Source organism: Amphiura filiformis, chromosome 18 (assembly GCF_039555335.1).
Source record: "Amphiura filiformis chromosome 18, Afil_fr2py, whole genome shotgun sequence".
Taxonomy (NCBI): Eukaryota; Metazoa; Echinodermata; class Ophiuroidea; order Amphilepidida; family Amphiuridae; genus Amphiura; species Amphiura filiformis.
Genome location: NC_092645.1, coordinates 59,122,765 through 59,150,469, shown reverse-complemented (window position 1 = coordinate 59,150,469; position 27,705 = coordinate 59,122,765). Strand labels below are relative to the sequence as shown.

The following is a 27,705-nucleotide window of genomic DNA, read 5'->3' as shown; positions in this document are numbered from 1 at the left end:
CCTAGATATTTTTGTCTCGTTTTTAAAAATTAATAAAAAAAAAAATTTGGCCAAGAATTTTTTTTTTTTTGTTTAAAAAAAAGAAGTGGGCCAAAAAACGTTTTTTTTTAGATTTTGGGCCAAAAATGAGCATTTTGGCCCAAATTTGACATCACAGATGAACTTATCAAGTCTTTACATAAAAGGTTAATTGTACATAATTTTGAGTATTTGTTTAACATGTTTGATTAAATTAAATTTCCTAATTGTTGACAGTTATGTTCCGTGCATCGAGTGTATATGAGCATGAACACAGAAATGATAAATAATCACACTGGTTGGCTTATTAACATAGCTGATCAACAACCATAACAACAAGATGGTTGACCCATTAGTCATTTAGTGTGTACAAGGGGCTAGAGACTTGGCCTCTTCTATGCGCTCTGATCACTACCGTGTACCCGGTAATCAGAAAATTCACCTTGATCATGTTAATTAGTTAAAATGAAAAGCAAAGAAAAATAATAGGTGCTACACTGTATAACCTATTATTTCTTCTTCGCTAGAATCTACAGCTTGTAAGACTATTTGGTCTTAAGCCCACGGTCAAAGTAGCCTTGCCTCTAGCCTTGCTTTGATAAACCAGCCCTATATATTTTTAGCAGGTATTGTCACTGTCCACACCCCTTTCTGTCCCCTTGACTTGATAGGTTTTTTCAACCATCTAGGATTAGTTAATCGAGTCAGATATTTTTCTTCCAGTGGCTTAAGTAGAGCATCTTTCTCCCACTCAGTTGCTTTGTTTCCATCATCTGATGAGTCATCTGCTGAACATTGCCAGGTTTCACCAACATCTATAAGTCCTGAAATGAAACATACACAATTAGTAGTATTTAGGGTCACAGGTCAATAGTCTGAAGGATCATTAGTCTAAAAAACCAACAACTTCGTCCTAATCCTAACCCTAAATACAACCCCTAAGCATAACCCTGACCCTAATCCTAAATCTACCCCTACCCCTAGCCTAACCATATTCCTAATGCTAACCCCAATCCTAACCTCAAATGCCCTAATCCCTAACTTTAACCCTTTTCAGGACTAATGACCCTTTAGACTAATGGGCTATTCCCATATTTAGTTTTAAAGACAAATGAAAGTCTCATTTTTACCACATGTCACAGACAATGCCAGATTTGAGAAAGGTACAATAAGGATATGGTGAGATAAAATTGTACTAAATTCTAAGACTAATGTCTACCAGGGCTAGGATTTTGCACTGTCCTGTATATTGGCAATGCAGAGTTGTAAATGCACTGGCCAAGTTATATTGCTCATGTTACTTGCTTGGCTGTCCAGTTGTAAGTTTGAGCAATGTAAATAATTTCACCTACAGGCACTTACATAAAACTTTCATACAAATGTTTCATATACTGATCAAATATAAGTTGAAATCTACCCAGCAAAGACACACCCACCCACTCCCATAAACATACACATACTTGGGTTTTTGTCAAAACATTTCAATATCAAGTCATAAAGTTCATGAAAACTTTTTCTATGAAACACACAACTACAAAGAATTGCATTTGTAGGATTGTTTGTAAAATAGTTTCTTAGCTTTTGATAGGGGTATACCATCTTGATCAAGAAAACATCACATCATAGGAACAAGACCACCAGTTCCTGCGGGAGATGCAGTAAGCCTGGAAAGCATCTGTGATTAAGATGGCATACCCTGCTATATAAACTTATATCCATTAAAACTGGGATTTGTGCAGATCAAAAAATCAAATAATTTAAAAATGTTGTCAAAATACTATTTTAAAATATTTTTTGGTAAACATTTTCACAAAATATTTTGTCATCACTTCAAAAGATTATGTTAAAAAGTTTTCAAAAATATTTGTGAGTATTATTAAAACATTTGATACCCTTTACGTAACCTGACATTTCTGCAAAACATTTTGTGTTTGCTGGGATGGAAGTCAAGTTGTGCATCATAGCAACTGGTCCAATCTATGTAAACAGGCAATGAGTCTGGGAGTCTTTAGAAACCTATTATACGTTCAAATCCATCGTAACGAAAACATATAAATCCTATGGAAGTGTCAGGATGGATTTGAGACTTATAATGAGACTTAGAACGCATCATGACTGTTAGAATATTTAATAACTGCTTACCAGCAATACTACCACGTGCACAATTCTCAGCCTCTGTCACTATACAATCAATCTGCATATGACTGAGTCCTCTTTGACATAACCCATCTCTCCATTCATCTCCCTCCCATGTTCTCTGTGCAATGTGGATTGCTACCGTTTGATTAGACAATTCCTTCAACATTGGTGTCCATCTTGTTTCGATTGTTTTGAATCCATTCAGCATAAGACCTGTATTGTAAATAGATTTGATTTTGTAAGTTATCATAGACATATTAATACTTATTAGTGATGTTGCTAGGTGGGGCAGAAATGACAAACAGGAACAGACAAAATAAATAGGCATAACTATTTATTATATCTAGAACAATATGATCGTGTGACTGGAAAACAGGGTCAGCACCTCCTACATCGATTCAGTGCCCTTTCCAAGAGGTTAAAATCAAAAAAGTTTTGTTTGCATTTCAACATAAATAGTCATTTGAAAGAACCTGGAATGGGGACTCTAAGTTTGGTCCATGCAGTCTGTTATGTTGGGTGAAATTGATACCTCTCCCACAAATGTGTGCTTGTGAAATCTTACCGGCATATGGTTGTCTAGCTGATATACATGGATATGACACTGTATCATATGGTTGTCTAGCTGATATACATGGATAGGACACTGTATCATATGGTTGTCAAGCTGATATACATGGATAGGACACTGTATCATATGGTTGTCAAGCTGATATACATGGATAGGACACTGTATCATATGGTTGTCAAGCTGATATACATGGATAGGACACTGTATCATATGGTTGTCAAGCTGATATACATGGATAGGACACTGTATCATATGGTTGTCTAGCTGATATACATGGATAGGACACTGTATCATATGGTTGTCAAGCTGATATACATGGATAGGACACTGTATCATATGGTTGGCAAGCTGATATACATGGATAGGACACTGTATCATATGGTTGTCAAGCTGATATACATGGATAGGACACTGTATCATATGGTTGTCTAGCTGATATACATGGATAGGACACTGTATCATATGGTTGTCAAGCTGATATACATGGATAGGACACTGTATCATATGGTTGTCAAGCTGATATACATGGATAGGACACTGTATCATATGGTTGTCTAGCTGATATACATGGATAGGACACTGTATCATATGGTTGTCAAGCTGATATACATGGATAGGACTTACCGGCATATGGTTGTCTAGCTGATATACATGTATAAGACACTGTATCATATGGTTGTCAAGCTGATATACATGTATAAGACACTGTATCATATGGTTGTCTAGCTGATATACATGGATAGGACTTACCGGCATATGGTTGTCTAGCTGATATACATGTATAAGACACTGTATCATATGGTTGTCTAGCTGATATACATGGATAGGACTTACCGGCATATGGTTGTCTAGCTGATATACATGTATAAGACACTGTATCATATGGTTGTCTAGCTGATATACATGGATAGGAAATCTTACCTGTATATGGTTGTCTAGCTGATATACATGGATAGGACACTGTATCATATGAACCAGTGAAATCTTACCTGTATATGGTTGTCTAGCTGATATACATGGATAGGACACTGTATCATCTGAACCAGTGAAATCTTACCTGCATATGGTTGTCTAGCTGATATACATGGATAGGACACTGTATCATATGAACCAGTGAAATCTTACCTGCATATGGTTGTCTAGCTGATATACATGAATAGGACACTGTATCATATGAACCAGTGAAATCTTACCTGCATATGGTTGTCTAGCTGATATACATGGATAGGACACTGTATCATATGAACCAGTGAAATCTTACCTGCATATGGTTGTCTAGCTGATATACATGGATAGGACACTGTATCATATGAACCAGTGAAATCTTACCTGTATATGGTTGTCTAGCTGATATACATGGATAGGACACTGTATCATATGAACCAGTGAAATCTTACCTGTATATGGTTGTCTAGCTGATATACATGGATAGGACACTGTATCATATGAACCAGTGAAATCTTACCTGCATATGGTTGTTTAGCTGATATACATGGATAGGACACTGTATCATCTGAACCAGTGAAATCTTACCTGCATATGGTTGTCTAGCTGATATACATGGATAGGACACTGTATCATATGAACCAGTGAAATCTTACCTGCATATGGTTGTCTAGCTGATATACATGGATAGGACACTGTATCATCTGAACCAGTGAAATCTTACCTGCATATGGTTGTCTAGCTGATATACATGGATAGGAAACTGTATCATCTGAACCAGTGAAATCTTACCTGTATATGGTTGTCTAGCTGATATACATGGATAGGACACTGTATCATATGAACCAGTGAAATCTTACCGGCATATGGTTGTCTAGCTGATATACATGGATAGGACACTGTATCATATGAACCAGTGAAATCTTACCTGCATATGGTTGTCTAGCTGATATACATGGATAGGACACTGTATCATATGAACCAGTGAAATCTTACCTGCATATGGTTGTCTAGCTGATATACATGGATAGGACACTGTATCATCTGAACCAGTGAAATCTTACCTGTATATGGTTGTCTAGCTGATATACATGGATAGGACACTGTATCATCTGAACCAGTGAAATCTTACCTGTATATGGTTGTCTAGCTGATATACATGGATAGGACACTGTATCATATGAACCAGTGAAATCTTACCTGTATATGGTTGTCTAGCTGATATACATGGATAGGACACTGTATCATCTGAACCAGTGAAATCTTACCTGCATATGGTTGTCTAGCTGATATACATGGATAGGACACTGTATCATATGAACCAGTGAAATCTTACCTGCATATGGTTGTCTAGCTGATATACATGGATAGGAAACTCTATCATCTGAACCAGTGAAATTTTACCTGTATATGGTTGTCTAGCTGATATACATGGATAGGACACTGTATCATCTGAACCAGTGAAATCTTACCTGTATATGGTTGTCTAGCTGATATACATGGATAGGACACTGTATCATATGAACCAGTGAAATCTTACCTGTATATGGTTGTCTAGCTGATATACATGGATAGGACACTGTATCATATGAACCAGTGAAATCTTACCTGCATATGGTTGTCTAGCTGATATACATGGATAGGACACTGTATCATCTGAACCAGTGAAATCTTACCTGTATATGGTTGTCTAGCTGATATACATGGATAGGACACTGTATCATATGAACCAGTGAAATCTTACCTGTATATGGTTGTCTAGCTGATATACATGGATAGGACACTGTATCATATGAACCAGTGAAATCTTACCTGTATATGGTTGTCTAGCTGATATACATGGATAGGACACTGTATCATCTGAACCAGTGAAATCTTACCTGTATATGGTTGTCTAGCTGATATACATGGATAGGACACTGTATCATATGAACCAGTGAAATCTTACCTGTATATGGTTGTCTAGCTGATATACATGGATAGGAAACTCTATCATCTGAACCAGTGAAATCTTACCTGCATATGGTTGTCTAGCTGATATACATGGATAGGACACTGTATCATATGAACCAGTGAAATCTTACCTGCATATGGTTGTCTAGCTGATATACATGGATAGGACACTGTATCATATGAACCAGTGAAATCTTACCTGCATATGGTTGTCTAGCTGATATACATGGATAGGACACTGTATCATCTGAACCAGTGAAATCTTACCTGCATATGGTTGTCTAGCTGATATACATGGATAGGAAACTGTATCATCTGAACCAGTGAAATCTTACCTGTATATGGTTGTCTAGCTGATATACATGGATAGGACACTGTATCATCTGAACCAGTGAAATCTTACCTGTATATGGTTGTCTAGCTGATATACATGGATAGGACACTGTATCATCTGAACCAGTGAAATCTTACCTGCATATGGTTGTCTAGCTGATATACATGGATAGGACACTGTATCATATGAACCAGTGAAATCTTACCTGTATATGGTTGTCTAGCTGATATACATGGATAGGACACTCTATCATCTGAACCAGTGAAATCTTACCTGCATATGGTTGTCTAGCTGATATACATGGATAGGACACTGTATCATCTGAACCAGTGAAATCTTACCTGTATATGGTTGTCTAGCTGATATACATGGATAGGACACTGTATCATATGAACCAGTGAAATCTTACCTGTATATGGTTGTCTAGCTGATATACATGGATAGGACACTCTATCATCTGAACCAGTGAAATCTTACCTGCATATGGTTGTCTAGCTGATATACATGGATAGGACACTGTATCATCTGAACCAGTGAAATCTTACCTGCATATGGTTGTCTAGCTGATATACATGGATAGGACACTGTATCACATGAACCAGTGAAATCTTACCTGTATATGGTTGTCTAGCTGATATACATGGATAGGAAACTGTATCATCTGAACCAGTGAAATCTTACCTGCATGTGGTTGTCTAGCTGATATACATGGATATGACACTGTATCATATGAACCAGTGAAATCTTACCTGCATATGGTTGTCTAGCTGATATACATGGATAGGACACTGTATCATCTGAACCAGTGAAATCTTACCTGTATATGGTTGTCTAGCTGATATACATGGATAGGACACTGTATCATATGAACCAGTGAAGTCTTACCTGCATATGGTTGTCTAGCTGATATACATGGATAGGACACTGTATCATATGAACCAGTGAAATCTTACCTGCATATGGTTGTCTAGCTGATATACATGGATAGGACACTGTATCATCTGAACCAGTGAAATCTTACCTGTATATGGTTGTCTAGCTGATATACATGGATAGGACACTGTATCATATGAACCAGTGAAATCTTACCTGCATATGGTTGTCTAGCTGATATACATGGATAGGACACTGTATCATATGAACCAGTGAAATCTTACCTGTATATGGTTGTCTAGCTGATATACATGGATAGGAAACTCTATCATCTGAACCAGTGAAATCTTACCTGCATATGGTTGTCTAGCTGATATACATGGATAGGACACTGTATCATCTGAACCAGTGAAATCTTACCTGTATATGGTTGTCTAGCTGATATACATGGATAGGACACTGTATCATCTGAACCAGTGAAATCTTACCTGTATATGGTTGTCTAGCTGATATACATGGATAGGACACTGTATCATCTGAACCAGTGAAATCTTACCTGCATATGGTTGTCTAGCTGATATACATGGCTCAAAATAAGCTAAGGTGTCATAAAAGTGTAACACACAATTATTTTTCCAGCTCTTTTCTTTTGGTCTCCAACCAGGTTTAAATTATAGTATGCACATATATCGCTCATAATACACTAAAAGAAAGATAAGTTATAGACCATTTACTTCACAAATTTAATTTTCTAGCCCTTGCGTATGTTATATTTGACAGACACAATTTTGATGATTTTCTGCAATCAAATAAAAATTTATAAAGTATTACATAAGGTATTTTGTGGTTATTTAGGTGTAGGACCTACAGCAACTGATTGTGGGAAAAAATGTGTCCAAATATTTATACAATAAGGAGGATAAATTGTTATAAATAAAATATGTGTGTCTGTCAAGCCATAACATAAGCAAGATGTCTGTCAAATGTAACATACAGAATAATAATTTGGCAAAAACAGTAGTTCAAGATGGGAAATTGAATAAAGATCATATGCAGTTTATAAATCACATGTTTTAAAACAGTTTTACAAACTCTAAACTATCATCATAATGTGAACATCAAGTGATTTTTAATTTTTTTAAAATGTATTGCGTATGTTACTTTTGACAGACACATACAAACTTGCGTACAAATGTTTGACAGACAACACTTAACAATGGATTGTGTCATCAAAAAGCTTCTCCTCACAAAGTGATAGTGCCACAAAGCTAGGTGGAGCTAAATGCTATGTCATGTAGCATAATTAGCTGTATCACATTAGTTTAGCAGGAATTACAGCACCGTCTTGCGTATGTTACTATTTGACAGACATTTCAAGAAAAATTTTAAAATTGTTATATGTTCAAAAAAGATGGCAGCCACTTACAAATTGATTATAATATGGAGAAATGAAGTTATTTACAATAGATTTACCCTTTAGTTTATGCTTCAAGTCTTTGTTTATAAAAACTGAGGGACTTCAAAATCAATCAAAAGTTTGACAGACAATAGTAACATACATGAAGGCAAACTTTTAAATCCTTTTTTGATCTGTTAACTTATAATTCATAATGCCTCTTTCTGTTTTTTTTTGATTGGTTTACTGCACCATTTTGGGAAACAGGTCACATGAATTTCTATAAGGATCCATAAAAAAATTAAAAGCTGTTGAAAAAAAGGCGTCTCTTGGCATGTTACAAATAAAAGTGTAAAAATAGGCATTTTTACAGCTATTTTTATTATTTTTATTATTTAGAGTGAAAGGATTTTACTTAAATTGTGTATGCTATGTCTTTACTACCTAAACTTGCCACTAAACTAGCAAATATTCCATTTCTATAATTATTATTTTAAAAAAAAGATGTCAAAATATATGGCTATAATATGACACCTTAGCATATTTTGAGCCACATGGATAGGACACTGTATCATCTGAACCAGTGAAATCTTACCTGCATATGGTTGTCTAGCTGATATACATGGATAGGACACTGTATCATATGAACCAGTGAAATCTTACCTGCATATGGTTGTCTAGCTGATATACATGGATAGGAAACTCTATCATCTGAACCAGTGAAATCTTACCTGTATATGGTTGTCTAGCTGATATACATGGATAGGACACTGTATCATCTGAACCAGTGAAATCTTACCTGCATATGGTTGTCTAGCTGATATACATGGATAGGAAACTCTATCATCTGAACCAGTGAAATCTTACCTGTATATGGTTGTCTAGCTGATATACATGGATAGGACACTGTATCATATGAACCAGTGAAATCTTACCTGCATATGGTTGTCTAGCTGATATACATGGATAGGACACTGTATCATATGAACCAGTGAAATCTTACCTGTATATGGTTGTCTAGCTGATATACATGGATAGGAAACTGTATCATATGAACCAGTGAAATCTTACCTGTATATGGTTGTCTAGCTGATATACATGGATAGGAAACTCTATCATCTGAACCAGTGAAATCTTACCTGCATATGGTTGTCTAGCTGATATACATGGATAGGAAACTCTATCATCTGAACCAGTGAAATCTTACCTGTATATGGTTGTCTAGCTGATATACATGGATAGGAAACTCTATCATCTGAACCAGTGAAATCTTACCTGCATATGGTTGTCTAGCTGATATACATGGATAGGACACTGTATCATATGAACCAGTGAAATCTTACCTGCATATGGTTGTCTAGCTGATATACATGAATAGGACACTGTATCATATGAACCAGTGAAATCTTACCTGCATATGGTTGTCTAGCTGATATACATGGATAGGACACTGTATCATCTGAACCAGTGAAATCTTACCTGCATATGGTTGTCTAGCTGATATACATGGATAGGACACTGTATCATCTGAACCAGTGAAATCTTACCTGCATATGGTTGTCTAGCTGATATACATGGATAGGACACTGTATCATCTGAACCAGTGAAATCTTACCTGCATATGGTTGTCTAGCTGATATACATGGATAGGACACTGTATCATCTGAACCAGTGAAATCTTACCTGTATATGGTTGTCTACCTGATATACATGGATAGGACACTGTATCATATGAACCAGTGAAATCTTACCTGTATATGGTTGTCTAGCTGATATACATGGATAGGACACTGTATCATATGAACCAGTGAAATCTTACCTGTATATGGTTGTCTAGCTGATATACATGGATAGGACACTGTATCATATGAACCAGTGAAATCTTACCTGCATATGGTTGTCTAGCTGATATACATGGATAGGACACTGTATCATCTGAACCAGTGAAATCTTACCTGCATATGGTTGTTTAGCTGATATACATGGATAGGACACTGTATCATCTGAACCAGTGAAATCTTACCTGTATATGGTTGTCTAGCTGATATACATGGATAGGACACTGTATCATATGAACCAGTGAAATCTTACCTGCATATGGTTGTCTAGCTGATGTACATGGGTAGGAAACTCTATCATCTGAACCAGTGAAATCTTACCTGTATATGGTTGTCTAGCTGATATACATGGATAGGACACTGTATCATATGAACCAGTGAAATCTTACCTGCATATGGTTGTCTAGCTGATATACATGGATAGGACACTGTATCATCTGAACCAGTGAAATCTTACCTGCATATGGTTGTCTAGCTGATATACATGGATAGGACACTGTATCATATGAACCAGTGAAATCTTACCTGTATATGGTTGTCTAGCTGATATACATGGATAGGACACTGTATCATATGAACCAGTGAAATCTTACCTGCATATGGTTGTCTAGCTGATATACATGGATAGGACACTGTATCATCTGAACCAGTGAAATCTTACCTGCATATGGTTGTCTAGCTGATATACATGGATAGGACACTGTATCATATGAACCAGTGAAATCTTACCTGCATATGGTTGTCTAGCTGATATACATGGATAGGACACTGTATCATCTGAACCAGTGAAATCTTACCTGCATATGGTTGTCTAGCTGATATACATGGATAGGACACTGTATCATCTGAACCAGTGAAATCTTACCTGTATATGGTTGTCTAGCTGATATACATGGATAGGACACTGTATCATATGAACCAGTGAAATCTTACCTGTATATGGTTGTCTAGCTGATATACATGGATAGGACACTGTATCATCTGAACCAGTGAAATCTTACCTGCATATGGTTGTCTAGCTGATATACATGGATAGGACACTGTATCATATGAACCAGTGAAATCTTACCTGCATATGGTTGTCTAGCTGATATACATGGATAGGACACTGTATCATATGAACCAGTGAAATCTTACCTGCATATGGTTGTCTAGCTGATATACATGGATAGGACACTGTATCATATGAACCAGTGAAATCTTACCTGTATATGGTTGTCTAGCTGATATACATGGATAGGACACTGTATCATCTGAACCAGTGAAATCTTACCTGCATATGGTTGTCTAGCTGATATACATGGATAGGAAACTGTATCATATGAACCAGTGAAATCTTACCTGTATATGGTTGTCTAGCTGATATACATGGATAGGACACTGTATCATATGAACCAGTGAAATCTTACCTGTATATGGTTGTCTAGCTGATATACATGGATAGGACACTGTATCATCTGAACCAGTGAAATCTTACCTGCATATGGTTGTCTAGCTGATATACATGGATAGGACACTGTATCATATGGTTGTCTAGCTGATATACATGGATAGGAAACTCTATCATCTGAACCAGTGAAATCTTACCTGTATATGGTTGTCTAGCTGATATACATGGATAGGACACTGTATCATATGAACCAGTGAAATCTTACCTGTATATGGTTGTCTAGCTGATATACATGGATAGGAAACTCTATCATCTGAACCAGTGAAATCTTACCTGCATATGGTTGTCTAGCTGATATACATGGATAGGACACTGTATCATATGAACCAGTGAAATCTTACCTGCATATGGTTGTCTAGCTGATATACATGGATAGGACACTGTATCATATGAACCAGTGAAATCTTACCTGCATATGGTTGTCTAGCTGATATACATGAATAGGACACTGTATCATATGAACCAGTGAAATCTTACCTGCATATGGTTGTCTAGCTGATATACATGGATAGGACACTGTATCATCTGAACCAGTGAAATCTTACCTGCATATGGTTGTCTAGCTGATATACATGGATAGGACACTGTATCATCTGAACCAGTGAAATCTTACCTGCATATGGTTGTCTAGCTGATATACATGGATAGGACACTGTATCATCTGAACCAGTGAAATCTTACCTGCATATGGTTGTCTAGCTGATATACATGGATAGGACACTGTATCATCTGAACCAGTGAAATCTTACCTGTATATGGTTGTCTAGCTGATATACATGGATAGGACACTGTATCATATGAACCAGTGAAATCTTACCTGTATATGGTTGTCTAGCTGATATACATGGATAGGACACTGTATCATATGAACCAGTGAAATCTTACCTGTATATGGTTGTCTAGCTGATATACATGGATAGGACACTGTATCATATGAACCAGTGAAATCTTACCTGCATATGGTTGTCTAGCTGATATACATGGATAGGACACTGTATCATCTGAACCAGTGAAATCTTACCTGCATATGGTTGTTTAGCTGATATACATGGATAGGACACTGTATCATCTGAACCAGTGAAATCTTACCTGTATATGGATGTCTAGCTGATATACATGGATAGGACACTGTATCATATGAACCAGTGAAATCTTACCTGCATATGGTTGTCTAGCTGATGTACATGGGTAGGAAACTCTATCATCTGAACCAGTGAAATCTTACCTGTATATGGTTGTCTAGCTGATATACATGGATAGGACACTGTATCATATGAACCAGTGAAATCTTACCTGCATATGGTTGTCTAGCTGATATACATGGATAGGACACTGTATCATCTGAACCAGTGAAATCTTACCTGCATATGGTTGTCTAGCTGATATACATGGATAGGACACTGTATCATATGAACCAGTGAAATCTTACCTGTATATGGTTGTCTAGCTGATATACATGGATAGGACACTGTATCATATGAACCAGTGAAATCTTACCTGCATATGGTTGTCTAGCTGATATACATGGATAGGACACTGTATCATCTGAACCAGTGAAATCTTACCTGCATATGGTTGTCTAGCTGATATACATGGATAGGACACTGTATCATATGAACCAGTGAAATCTTACCTGCATATGGTTGTCTAGCTGATATACATGGATAGGACACTGTATCATATGAACCAGTGAAATCTTACCTGCATATGGTTGTCTAGCTGATATACATGGATAGGACACTGTATCATATGAACCAGTGAAATCTTACCTGCATATGGTTGTCTAGCTGATATACATGGATAGGACACTGTATCATATGAACCAGTGAAATCTTACCTGTATATGGTTGTCTAGCTGATATACATGGATAGGACACTGTATCATCTGAACCAGTGAAATCTTACCTGCATATGGTTGTCTAGCTGATATACATGGATAGGAAACTGTATCATATGAACCAGTGAAATCTTACCTGTATATGGTTGTCTAGCTGATATACATGGATAGGACACTGTATCATATGAACCAGTGAAATCTTACCTGTATATGGTTGTCTAGCTGATATACATGGATAGGACACTGTATCATCTGAACCAGTGAAATCTTACCTGCATATGGTTGTCTAGCTGATATACATGGATAGGACACTGTATCATATGGTTGTCTAGCTGATATACATGGATAGGACACTGTATCATAATATGAACCAGTGAAATCTTACCTGCATATGGTTGTCTAGCTGATATACATGGATAGGAAACTCTATCATCTGAACCAGTATCTTGTTTGACACATTCCTCCTCATCTGAATAAAAACACAACAAAATGATTTAAAATATTATTATTTCTGAAGTAACAGGGAGTTAGTGCAAGAAGGTCCTATCTGCAATAGCTGCCCTATACATTTGGCAACTTTTACATATAAATATGACACCTGGCAGCTATTGCAGATGGGGGCCTTCTTACACTATCCCTTGATAAGATTTCACAAAGAACATACATTTTACACTCATGTCAATCCTACAATTTCTTGTTCAATTTCATTTGCTAAAATGGAAAAAAGAAGAACATACTACAGTAATATACACTACTATGGACTAAACATGTAGTTGTTGTTCTAAACTGTACCTTATAATGCATTCCAAAATCCTTTTTTCAGATATTATTATTATCAATTGACATGCTCCCTGACTCTACACTAAATTATACAATTGCATACAATTGCAATTTCGCTTTTTAGATAAAAATAATAGAGATCATGGCAACAACATACAATGTAAAATCAGTATAACATCTTGGCTTAGCTAACAGAAACTTAACTTAGTTTCTTTACTATTTTGGGCTCAAACGGTAGGGCCTATGCTCAATTGATTAATTGTTTAAATTATAATTCTATTCAACTAGACTTACTATTTATTGATGGCTACGGTATCACGTCATATCCATGACGCATCATCAGGCCGACTGGTCTTGAATTGGCTCTGTATTCTTGACCTGTGACGTCACGATGGTAGATGGGAAGTCACACGATAGTCGTCGAGAGATCTTCCTGATACCGTAGCCATCAATAAATAGTAATTCCAGTTGAATAGAATTATAATTTAGTCAACTATTTGATCTACCTGGATGATTGATAATATTCATAAATAAATATATGCTCAATTAACTGAATTGTTAAGAAAATGAAAATAATAAATTTACAAGTCATCATGGTCATAAGTATTATATATCTTTTTGAGTCTAAAACCTCAATTTTACATGGGGTCAAGTTACTTTACATTTTATTATTGTTTTAATAATTTTACAACTTGCATTCTTTTTCATTTGTTTTTAATTTCATCGTTTAAGTACCACAAATTACCTTTTGTCAACTTGTTACTGGTTTCTTTGTTGCGTGCATCATTGTGACCTCTGACCTCATATGGCTTATTTCTGGATTTACACAGATTGTTTTTGGTGAGTCTTACAGCCATTTTCCGTATATGTATTGAACTTGCATGCTGATTATACTGAAACAATGAAAGGAAAATATATCTTGAATATTTTAGCAAATGGTGACAATAGTGGCATTGCAATTATTATAACTATATATACCGTAATTATCCATAACTAATTATTCACAGCTCCAACTTTAAAAAAAAAAATCATCATAACATTGTAATAATCAATACATGTCAGGGCCTGATCTCAGAGCCCTAGGCCAGGCTATAATTTAATTTAGGCAGTGGCATAGTGGAGTTTTTATGGCCACTATAATATTTTATATATTTAGGCCTTTTAGATCATATTTGTTAAACTTTGCATCCTTGAAAGTCACCTTGCCCCCTTTGCCCCATCATACTACCCCACTGAAGTTAGCCATGGGGCCTCTGGTTATGTCTGCATCTGCCTCCCACCCCTGTAGGCTATTTCTCATACTCTACCCCTACCAGTGTTTTTTTTTCATAACATTTTCCCACATAAATCTGGCCCATTAATGATCTTATTCTTGGGCCCTGGGCCATGGTGAATTATTGGGGGGGGTGAAAAGGTTTTAGGCAGGTCAAAAGGGAGGCAAAGATTTGTTGGCAGGCCAGAAGGGGGAGGAAGATTTGTTGGTTAGCCAAAAAAGGGAAGGGGTCAAGCAATTGTTGGCACAGATATTTGAGCATCAGTTTCAATATTATGTCCTATTAAGGTGTAAAAACAGTACGGTAAGGAAATATTCAAATATAATGCACAATTTTCTGGTCGCTGGCATTTTTGGGATGTCGAAAGGAGTTGCAAAGATTTTTTAGTATGTCGGGGGGGGGGGGATTTTATAGCACTCCATTCATGTTGAGACCCCATTTATTAAATTTTTATTTTATTTTCAATCCAGCCCTGCTCCTTCTGTTGCGTGTTGGTATGGCGAAGTACCTGTAATATTTTACAGAATCTTGCAAAGACCTTTTTTGCACTGCCACTGGCGAATGGTCATTAAAGTGTTACTCAGTCCACTGCATGACTGTCGTCATGGTAGTAAGTGGGTACCAAGTTCCCTTGATCCCGTTATAATAATTTAATAATTTAATTTAATTTATTTAAAATAGTCATGATAGGCCCACTGAATCCTGATTGTACACAGCTAGCCATTTATTGCAATCCAATAGCGGCAGGTTCGTTTTGCATACCTGCATACTGCATATTTTTAGAGTTTCTTAGTGGCGAGTATATTAAAGCTACATTATTTGGAGAGCATGTTTTGGTGATGTTGGTGCGAACTTTGAGGTGGTGGCGTGTATGGAGAGAGGTGGATGGGTGTTTTGCACTTCAGTTTAATTTCATGATATTTTTCATTTTGATAGGTTAATGAGTGTTATGTTTTAATTTCAATAATATAAAATGGGAAAAAAGAACCCAAGATATGTAGTAGATGCACTGTCACCTTAACAGTTTCACTGGACCTCCCCAAGGGATGATCATTAATCTTTATCCAAACTTTCCTCTAACCACATGTGTATGGTTTATCTACCATTTCGTTTTTGTATTAAATTGTATCATTGCAAACAAGCAATGTATTGTATCATTTATAAAACAGGAAGTAACTTTACTGATGAGCCCCATTAGAATTGAATAACAAAAAGAGGCAGCCTCACCTTTATCAAATGTTTACTTTTATGAATTGCATGGCACCATTTTGGGCCAAAAAAATCAATGTTTTGGTTCTCGTACCCTCCCTCCTCAATTTCTGAGATTTGTCAGATTAGATTTTTCAAATATTTTGGAATGCTTTTATAGGAAAACTTCATACATAGACCTAACTAAGTTTATTAATATTAAAGTAACAAGAATCACTTCCAAGTCTTTTCTAAGGGGTTTAACCCTAATAATGTTTTAGAAGAGAAAAGAAAAGGGACATTCCTACTGAAGGACTTTCCTAAAGATTAGGAAAAGATTGAAACTACTAACAATGCAAATTTTACATTAAAGGAAAAAAACCCTACCTCATCAGTTCATGAACACTCATCCATGTATAAAATTACCATACCTCGTCCCCGTGTCCCCCTAGGCCTATGATACTAAGTTTAAATTATACCCCTCCCCCCAATGCCGCTTCACCAAATGTTAGGGTTCAGGTTATATATTTTGAACCAGTGTCCGAAATAAGGAAAATATAGAGGTTGTCCCGAGGACAACTAAAGCATAAATTCTGCTTGTCCTCAAAACAATTTGATTGTCCCCAAAGTGTGTCATATTTTTGGAGGTAAAATATAGTGGTTGTCCAGGGGATAAGTACATAGCTCAATTTGGTTGTCCCCAGTGATTTTTGGACAAGAGGATAAGTGGTTATTTCGAACACTGTTTTGAACTCAAACTATTTCCAATATTGGCATGTTTTTTTAGATGTCTTTATGGTGTCAGGTCATAGCTCAAAAATCTGGATTTCATATTATGTCCCATCATTCAGTGGGACATTCCACCTTACTGTAGTACCGGGGTATAAGCATAGACCAGCCAAAGATAGGCATTATGGGATATGATGTCACAAATCTACACTCATAATTGACATAAACAATGTGTATTTTGTTTTGGAGAATATTTGTCCAGAAGGCAAGAACAGAACAGCCATGTGCTAAATGAAATAGTTTATGTTAAGGTGATGCTGACTGAATCATTTAAGACTGAATGTTTTTCCAAATTGAGATGCAGACACCTAGAAAATTAATTCATACTCATAACACAGAGCTCGAGCATTGCACAGTCATCCAATCTAATCTATTCGCCACTTGCACGGTTCCGCCATTAAATTATGCACTATATGGGAGAGCCTCGAACTGGCAGCATACATGAAAGGAAGAATTACGTAACCTTACACAGAATGTTATATGATTGGTTCAATTCCCATTCATGTATGCTGCCAGTTCGAGGCTCTCCCCCGCACATAGTGCATAATGGCGGAACCGTGCAAGTGGCGAATAGCATCTCTTGCAAATTCTAAGATGTCTGCGGTCAAACAAAAGTGTTTATATCATATGTGTTTATATTTTGTTTACGATATATGCCCAATCTTGCAACAATTGATGCTTATACCTCGCCACTAAGAAACTCTAGAAATATGCAGTATGCAGGTATGCAAAACGAACCTGCCGAATCCAATAGCATGTATACCCCGGTACCGTAGTGCATTAGTGATGTGCAAAATATAATCCTGAATGAAACCCCATTTAATCATGAGACACAAGGGTAAAACAAAGTATTACTGCATCCATCATAATAATACAAATCACAAGAATACTCAAATACGTCGAAAAATGTTATCTCACCTTTGAAAATCAGTCTTTATAAAGATTAATCTTCGACGAAAACAACTCACAATCCCACTGCACTGTTTTCATACCTAAACTCAGCCCGTCACCCAAATAACACCGCTGCGAGCTGTGGCGCATGCAGGGGCGGGCGCATATGGAGGCGAGGCGACAACAAGGCCACCCCGGAACACCAACTTTTTAGGCCGATGAATTAATGTTTTTGTTCTCGTCCCCTCCCGGCGTCCCCTCCCTCCTCAATATCTGTGATTTATCAGATTTTTTTAGGTGTCAAATTTTTTAGACTTTGGAATAGACTACTTTTAAAACTTTATATAAGTTTATTAGAGAACATTGACCACTTCCAAGACTTTTTATGGTAGGCCTACATTTAGAGGGTTTATCCCTCCGAATCTCGGCATTAAAAAAGGAAAAAGGGGCCTCCTCCCCCGGGGCTTCCTCCTTTCCTCGAGCACTGTTGGAAAAAAAAAGACTGAAAACTGCTAACAATGCTAATTTTACATTGGAAAAACAAAACAAAACAAAATAAAAACAAAAAACCTCCCTCCTCATCAATTCATGAAAATCCTCTGGACGAGAACCAATCAACCAAAACATTAATTTATTTTATACGGTCTAAACGAGCTCAGATATATTATACAATACAAAGTATTAAATTTTGGAAATGCTAAAATGTTATTTAAAAAAAAAAAATTAATTGCTACAAATTTTGCAATGTGGTTCCACTACTATATACTTGTTATTTTGTCAGCAGAGAGCATACTAGTATTTAGCTTTCTTGGGCTCTGACTTCTTTAACTACTTGTTAACTTGTATGGCAGCAAACAAAGTGAACCGAGTTAGTAGATTTCAACTGTTAGCGGTGACATCAAAAGCATTATTTAGGCACATTTCTAGTAGCAAATATCAGCTAATATCATCATGAGGTCTGTTTTTAATAAATCATAAAATAAAGTATAAAAACAAAACAAACCAACAATAATTAAAAAGAAAATACACTGAACTCTATTCGAAATTTAAATTTTGGTTACAACTGAGGTTTGAACCCGGGTTTGAACCCCCAAGTTTATACATTACAAAGATATTTCCGAATCGCCAAAGGCTAACCCTACAGATGAAAAAAACAACCAAAAAACAGGTGTTCGGTTTAAAAAATCCAAGTTTATACCCATACGAGCGTATCGAAAAAAAAAATTAGGTCACGTTCTTTATAAATTGGTAAAAAAGGTTAAATTATTTTGGGAAAGGTCCACTTTTTCAAAAACCGCTCCAAAATAAATGCTTTGTCTACAATTTTGTACAAATAATGGTCTTCATGGGGATATAATAATCTGTGGAAACGATGTACACCATATTTTTATTCAGTCTGTGTAGATTTCAATCTGAATTGATTTAAAAAGCACTAATGCATAATCAGGTATTAAGAATCGATGATAATTTTTATTATAATTTTTGACTGAAATGGATTGATGCCAGGTTCTTACATAACCAAACAGGGTTATAAAACATAATTTGCATGATTTGTAAAGGACATTGTGTCGCTCTGTTAACCTCGGCTCTTGGAACCGTACACGTCATATATCTACCTGGGCTCCAATCTGAAAAATAAATCGCACATTATATTTTAGCAGCTTCTGAGGTGAGTAAAGTAAAGTAAATCAACGATCAACCTAGACTTAAATATAATAATTAATATGCACCATTTATTTCTCTTCTTCCTAAGAAGGTAAATCTGTAAGTTATTAAAATAAACTAGATGAATAGGAAGACTTTTGGATAGATAACACTTAGTATTCATACAGTTCGCAGCGCGTATAGATACTTAGATAGTGCCAGGGCAGCCTACCTGATGGGTAGCCTCATGGGCACCTTTTAAAGCTAGCGATGTAATTGGGGGGAGGAGACCGGCTCCATCTGTACTATGAGGCGCTAGTATTATAGGCCCAAAATCAAGGTATTTTCCGGGCTAAGAAGAATTACATGTTTGTGTCCAGTACCGATGGAGCCGGCTACTCCCCCCACTCGCATCCCCCTCCCCGCCTCATAGTACAGATGGAGGCGGCCTCCTCTTCCCCTATCCCCCCGCAATGGACCTATAATAGGCCTACTAGTGTAAAATTGCATATCCGGTAAACAAACATATTCGCCATGATGATGTTTTTCTTAAGGGGGTAGGCCTACTACACCCCTCGATAAATTTGTGTCTATTTTTGCATTTTTCTCAAAAACTAATAACACACTGGTAACAAAAGTTATGTGTATTATAGGGGCAAGGAATCGAATTACTACACTGGAATTTCAGTGACCCAAGACAAGCGGTTCGTTATTTATGATAAGAAATAAGGTACCGGTAGGATGTACCTCATTTCCTATCATATATGCTGAACCGCTTGTCTTGAGTTACTGAAATTTCAGTGTAGTAATTGGATCCCTTCCAATAATTTACATAACTTTTGTTACCAGTGTGTTATTATTTTTTGAGAAAAATGCAAAAATAGTCACAAATTTACCACAGGGGTGTAGTACCCCCTTAAATATCCACCTAGTTCTAGCATGGTTCTAGTAACTAAACTAGGAAGTTCGAACCCTAATCATATTTCATTTGGACGTTGCATCCAATAACGTCGTAATAATGAAGATACTGAGTTACAGTTACTGGAACTAGGCATTTCCAGGCGATTTAAAAGCAGGTAAAAGGTTTGAATTTGCTACCCATTGAATTATCTTAAGTTTGTCAGGTCATTGCTATTTTTGCATGATTGCATAGGTCTAATAACCCCTGGCCCAATGGCTTTGATTGCTGTGAAAAGTTTGTGAATAGAGTGAAATTCAGAATCCATAGTTCGTTTAGTTTTTTGACTGTGAAATATTAACGGGCATGACGGGTAACAAAACTGCGATTAGCTTGCAACGTTATAGGAGAGGCTTAAGGCTTTTACCATGTATAAGCAGCAACCCATTTTTAGGCCCTTTAAATAATCGGACTTCCATTTTTGGAAACCGAGCATAAAATGAACGACTCATCGAGCTTCATCGGCGGGCTCATCGGACTCTTATTTGCGAGAATTCAGAATATTGAAGCTATTATGAAGTTGAACTTTTTTTTGTTTTTTTCTTTAATTTAGACTACAAATCAGTGACAGTCTACAATATGCCTAGTAACGCGCCTAGCAGTAAACATCTTGTAACAGGTAAGACATAAGGTAAAAAGTTTATTGTTATTTTCAAAAGTTTAAATTTTTTAGACCAGCCATATATCAACTTTAATAGGCCTAACTGTATTTTATATATTTAATTTTCATTGAATAACCCAAATTTGCAATGGCGGCACACATGGCGGAATTGGGAGGCCCGCCGGGGTGGGGGACAAAAGCCTAAAATGACTAATTTTGTATCTAAAATAGTGGATTTCCAGTGATTCTTTGTTCTAGCTGGTCTTTAATATTCGATAGTTCATAATTTGTAGCCCCCAATAGGGGATTAATAAACTAATAAATATCTATGGTCACGTTCATATTCATGACACCATTTTATTAGTCTTAAACATTGTTAAAGGTATGTAGGTCCTAGTGACATCTCTAAAGTTTTTTTTCTTTAAAAAGAAATCAAAGAGAACGACCAGCAAACAAATAATAACAAACGAAGCAATTAAGGGTAGCCGAGGTAATGTTGGTCAAAGCAAACCTAAAAATCGATTTTCATTATCTGGGTCAATATATTATTGAAAATTAACACCTTGATGTTTTGCAAAAGTTCATTCTACAATCATAATACTCTGCAAACTTGCTTAATTTATTGTTGTTAATTAGTTATGTACGTTTTACAAAAGTGTTGTTGTTTCAGCCCTCTTCACAATGTAACTCAAGAACCGCAGCACCTATAAAAGTATATCTGTGATATTTTAATTCTTCTACACTCTCGCTATGAATTGAACAATGCAGTTTTTGCCAAAGCTCACTACCATTCGTAAGATGCTGTGAACTACCAAATCACAACAGTTTAAAATAATTAATAACCTTAATTGCTCTTTTATATCCATTTTATTTTAGGAGATGAACTGCCGCCTGTCCGAGATAAGTCAATCCTACTATTCGGTATGGGTTATTGCCCCTTCGCGCAACGTGTACAACTTACAATGCTAGCAAAGGGTGTCCAGTAAGTAGTCGTCACATTTCAATCTAGAATCAATCAATCAATCAAGCAACCGATCAATCAATCGACCAATCATTCAACCCATAAATTAATCAATTCGTCAATCAATCCATTGATGAATCAATCAATCAATTCGACAAACCACTAAACTTCAAGATTGAGTGAGCGATTAACCAATCTATATCCGTCAATCAATAAATTCCTCAATCATTCAATTCTTCAACCTATCAATCAATTAACCAATACACTACTGAATCCGTTAATCAATCTGTCCGTAAGTCAATCAATTCGTCAATGGTTCAATCCATTCATCCATCATTCATACAATCAGTTGTAAATTGAGCAATCAATATCATATTAACATTTAAATATCGGGCAATAAGGACACGGAAATGTTTTTTTAAAACGTTTGAGCCTGTACAAAATGAACATTGTAAAATAATTTATGGCAAATTGCGCAAAACGTTTTGTCAACAGTCAAGTAAGTCAACACGTAAACAATGGTAAACATTATAATACTAATAGAATGTTTTGTAGCAAGTTTGCAAAAATGTTTTGAATGAAAACGTTCTATACCCTATGGTATGGTTAAATAACCCGATATTTAAACGTTTTCTGTAAAACATTTTGTATTTGATGGAAATCGACCGATCAATCAATTAATCAATCATTTTTATCCTGTCATCAGGTTTGACACCATCAATTGCAATCTGGACCAAAAGCCCGAGTTTTTTACCAAGCGTAACCCTAAACAAGGATGCGTGCCGACGATTGACAGGAACGGACAGGTGGTATGGGAGTCTGAAGTCATTTGTAATCTCCTGGAAGAGTGGTATCCTGATGTGCCTCTCTATCCCAAGGACCCATATTCTAAGGCAAAGGATCAACTGGTGGTTTCCATGTTTAATAATAAGGTAATTTATTACATACAGAATCAGCTGTTTTTTAAGAAACCCATTAAACGGAGACTAACCGTATAAATTATACAAATATAATTAAATTATCCAAATTATATACCTAAATCTGGCACTCCTAGTGCCAGATTTAGGTACTGATTTTGAACCAAACATCTTAAAATAACTATAACTTTACATAAACAGTGTAAGCCTATAAACCTTCATTTACTGCGAATAAAACCCAAAACCGCAAACCTTATCGTCATTAAGATTAAATGTCTGTGAACAAGATCGTCGGATTTCTCAATTTTCAAAATTTTATTAGGGGACGTTGTGTCAATATCTCAATTTTTTGATAAAATAATAGAAAAATAAAATGTTTCCCAAAATTCTGACCAAGTTAGTGCGCGATGCAACGAAATGCTGCGACTCTCAGCTTCATAAAATTCGCACCGCTGCCTTGATGAATGTTATACTAAATGGCAAGTCGTCCAGTCTGAAGTGGATCAATGATGGTGTCCCACAAGGTTTCATCCTTGGTCCCCTTTTGTTTATAATGTTCATTGATGACATCTCTCATTGATGACCTTTATCGAGTCTAGAGAGGAGATAAGCTACTTCTGTATCTTTCAACCAAGACATATACTAAAGAATAGTTCATTCATTAAAAAGATGATTGTGTTGGTGAAGATCATGATCTTATAGCGATGGTGATGACTAGTACAATAAGTCATACCCAGAATTTTTTTCTCAATTTGACTTTTATGATACACCCAAATAAGAAAATCAACGTATAGATTCCGACATGTACTAGGTGATGACGATGATAATGATGAAGATGATGACGACGATAAATTATGATGATGACAACAATGACGATAATGACGACGATGTCGATGATGATAATGACGATGATGATCGTTTTATTTCACAGGTGATTCCTTCATTCTATAAAGTGTTACTTCTACGTGGACACGAGAACGAGGACGTGGTGTCGCAGTATGTCGAAGAATTCACCAAAAACATGACCGAATATGCAAATGAACTGGAAACCCGGGGAACAAAATTTTATGCAGGTATTGCACTATTTAAAACTTTCGCACATTTGTATGTTACGTATGTCCCTATTTAATCGTTAGTAGTCCCGTCCGTTTTAAAATTATTTTAATTAAGTGATTGATTGATTTGTTTTTGAAGGTAATGATAAACCAGGCATGGTGGATTATCTCTGCTGGCCGTGGGTTGAAAAGACCATCTTCGTAGACAGAATGAAGGCAGTGGTTGATAGCATCCCTGTACTGAAGGCGTATGTGGATGAAATGCTCCAACAAAACATTGTGAAAGATAACCTTGTGAAAAAGGATCACTATCTTGGATTCGCAAAGAGTTACGCGGAGGGCAAAAGGATATACGATTTCTAGACACTGTTAGCTCCTAGCAGCCATAGGCGTAGATCCCGGGGGGGATGGATTTATCCCCCCCAATATTTTGCCAGGGGGGATGGTCCATACAATCATCCCCCCCAATGTTGACGCCTGATAATGAGTTTCTGACCAAATTAACCTCATATTTAGCTATATTTGCCCATTTTTAGCCCCAAAGTGCAAATTTTCGCGCGCTTCGCGCCCACTTAATCTACTTTTACACCATATTTCATCAGTTTAGCTTCAAAATAGCAAAAATTTTTGCGCGCTTCGCGCGCATTTATATTATAAACTAATTCTGTTGCCAAAGGGTGCTGGATTGACTATACTTCAAGATTTTTTTCCAACTTCATCCCCCCCAATGTCAAAAAGAAATCTACGCCACTGCTACCAGCTGTAATTCTAAGATTGTAAATTAAGATTTTTTGGGAAGAGAAAAAGGAGAGGAGGAAGACAATATCATTACTCAGGTTTTGGGAAACTAATTGTTTAGTTTTTGCTTTTAAAATGTCAAGATATGACACAATAACGTATTCAAATATTAAAACATTACGCAACTTTAGACTCAGACACTTCTTACTACATCTGCACCACGTAAATATATTTTGAAATCTGAATCGTACGATTCTCCCAAATCGACTTGAATTTTGGGTGCACGTCAAAAGGAGAGTGGAATTTTGGCGACTACGAAAATTACACGTATGCAGCTGATGTGAACGCAACATATTGACAGGATTAGTTTTGTGGATACGATATAATACGCTCGACATCAAGATTGCGTCATCTTTTGATCGCATGTATTCTTTAGCACACGCTGTGATTGTGAGCCTTCAAAAGTTTCCCAGATTTCATTACGTCAAAAATAGCATTGGCATTATGATGACGTTACCCGTTTACGTATCACGTCTACGTACGGAAATTAATCCTGCCAACCGTCTCTTCTAAACATCTCAAAAAAAGTAATTATCCCTTTACATAAATGTCCATTATTAAAAAACGGGCTATTGTATTATTGCAAATCTGTAAAATGTGTTTGAAGCAAAATTTATTTCTGCACATTTTGACACCTCATTTGTAGCAATTGACTTCACAGCGTACATTTAAATCAATGTAACCCAAGATTTGAAAGTTGCAGTAGAGTGGCAAGTTCTCCGTGATTTAAAACGCTGAATTCCGTGATTTTTCGTGCGTGGTTTTAAATACTAAATTCCGCTAAAAATTGGGGTAAAAAGAAGTTGCATTATCTTTTTAGTTGATTTAAGCCTGATATCTTTGAAGACGGACTTCATTTTCATTATTTTCACCTCACGTTCTCATTATTTTTTCTTCATTTTTATTTTCTCAAAGAAAAACACGTTTTCCACGAATTTCCGTTTTTTTCCCTTAAATTCCGTGAATTTGTCCGTTTTTCCGTGACACAGAAAACTTGCCATGGAAGGAAATCTGTGTAATGATATTTGAGTGTTTTTGTATTGTTGTAAGTGCAACTTTCAAATCTGGACCTCACTACATTAAATTTCTGGGCTATCGTATCAAATGAGGTGTCAAAATGCGCAGAAATAAATTCTGCTTCCAACGCATTTTACGGATTTGTAATACAATAGCCAGTTTTTGAATAATGGTCATTATTTAAAGGGAGGTAATTACTTATTTTGAGATGTTTATTAGATGTAAATTAGGGTATTTTTGAATCATTGTGTTTTGTGTATAAGTAAGCCTATATATTTTATCAGAAAAGAAATAAAAATTCTAGAGATTTAGAAAATTGAGTAACAATGCATTAATAATATTGTTGATTGGTTTTTGTCATGCCTTGTCTTGATGCCACCGTCACATCTGACGATATTCCATATTCCATACTTCATTAATAACAAAGCAGCATCTACTGTCGATCTCATGATTGAACAAATTTGGCTGAAGTGATTAAGTAATATTTGCTTTAAAAAAAAAAGATTAAATGTGAAAACAGCCCAATTAATAGACTATGCCATAGTCGATTTTTGATAAATAAAAATGTTATTAATCATGATGAACGCATTCAGTTGAACTCGAAATTATACTGATATTTAGTAGGCCTACATCAAAATAGGCCTACTAGTATAAAATGGTTATGAAAAAGTTTAGGCTATATAATTATATTTGTGACAGTAAAAGTAAAGTATAGGCCCTACGTAGGCTTATATTATTGAATGCAACATATCATAATGGCATAATTATAATGACACTTCAATACTGAACAATTCTAATTTTAGAATCTGCCAGTTTATTATCCGAAAAACCGACTATGGACTTTCACTTTTAAGCAGAACTTTACCCCAGGACTCACACACTGTCAATCATACTTGTTTATCAATAAAATCTAACCACAAGACTAAGCATGGTGGTACAATACGCGCTAGATGCATACGTTCATCCAGCAGCACAAAAGCGCCGCATTCCCTAGATAGTTGTGTACCATGTACAGTTATAATGGTACCAGTACGCGTCGGGAGGATTTAAACAATAACGAGATCTGGGCGACCAATCACAAGCCAGATTCATTTTTAAAGATGCATTACATCATCACCAATTTTAGTTAGGCCAGAAATTGGCCTAACTCTCAAGGCAAAGTCAGTAGTCCACTTGGGAAGCTAACAAACAGAGGGCGTACGGTGACTGAAAAGATCAGTTGTAAAAATCTATCAATTGTGCACTCATTAATTAAATTAGAGTTTTAAGTTAAATGTAATAGCCAGAGTAGTGCACAATTGGCAAGTGGACTACGGAGAAGTCTACCCAATTAATGGAAATAAACACCCACAAGACAAATCTTTTCATGGTTACTTTGTGCAAAATTGTTTTATTTCGTATACCAGACTTGGTAAGTAAATCACAATATTGAAACATAATATAAAATATGACATCTGAATAAAGCTGCAATTAAGACA

At 36.1% G+C, this 27,705-nt stretch overlaps 2 protein-coding genes across 2 annotated transcripts; one reads left to right on the top strand and one right to left on the bottom strand.

Moving 5' to 3' along the window:
- Positions 1-107: 107 nt before the first annotated feature.
- Positions 108-18,435, bottom strand: LOC140138872 (protein EOLA1-like). The gene is made up of 5 exons (XM_072160651.1): positions 18,304-18,435; positions 14,880-15,027; positions 13,740-13,823; positions 2,161-2,370; positions 108-842 (listed from the first exon to the last, which is right to left on the bottom strand). The coding sequence occupies exons 2-5, from the start codon at positions 14,989-14,991 to the stop codon at positions 628-630; spliced, it is 621 nt and encodes a 206-aa protein (XP_072016752.1). The 5' UTR covers positions 14,992-15,027; positions 18,304-18,435; the 3' UTR covers positions 108-627.
- A 1,435-nt stretch (positions 18,436-19,870) lies between these two features.
- On the top strand, positions 19,871-24,817 carry LOC140138871 (glutathione S-transferase omega-1-like). Its single transcript, XM_072160650.1, has 6 exons — positions 19,871-19,945; positions 21,432-21,497; positions 22,356-22,461; positions 23,147-23,372; positions 24,289-24,430; positions 24,552-24,817. The coding sequence occupies exons 2-6, from the start codon at positions 21,458-21,460 to the stop codon at positions 24,773-24,775; spliced, it is 738 nt and encodes a 245-aa protein (XP_072016751.1). The 5' UTR covers positions 19,871-19,945; positions 21,432-21,457; the 3' UTR covers positions 24,776-24,817.
- Positions 24,818-27,705: the final 2,888 nt, after the last annotated feature.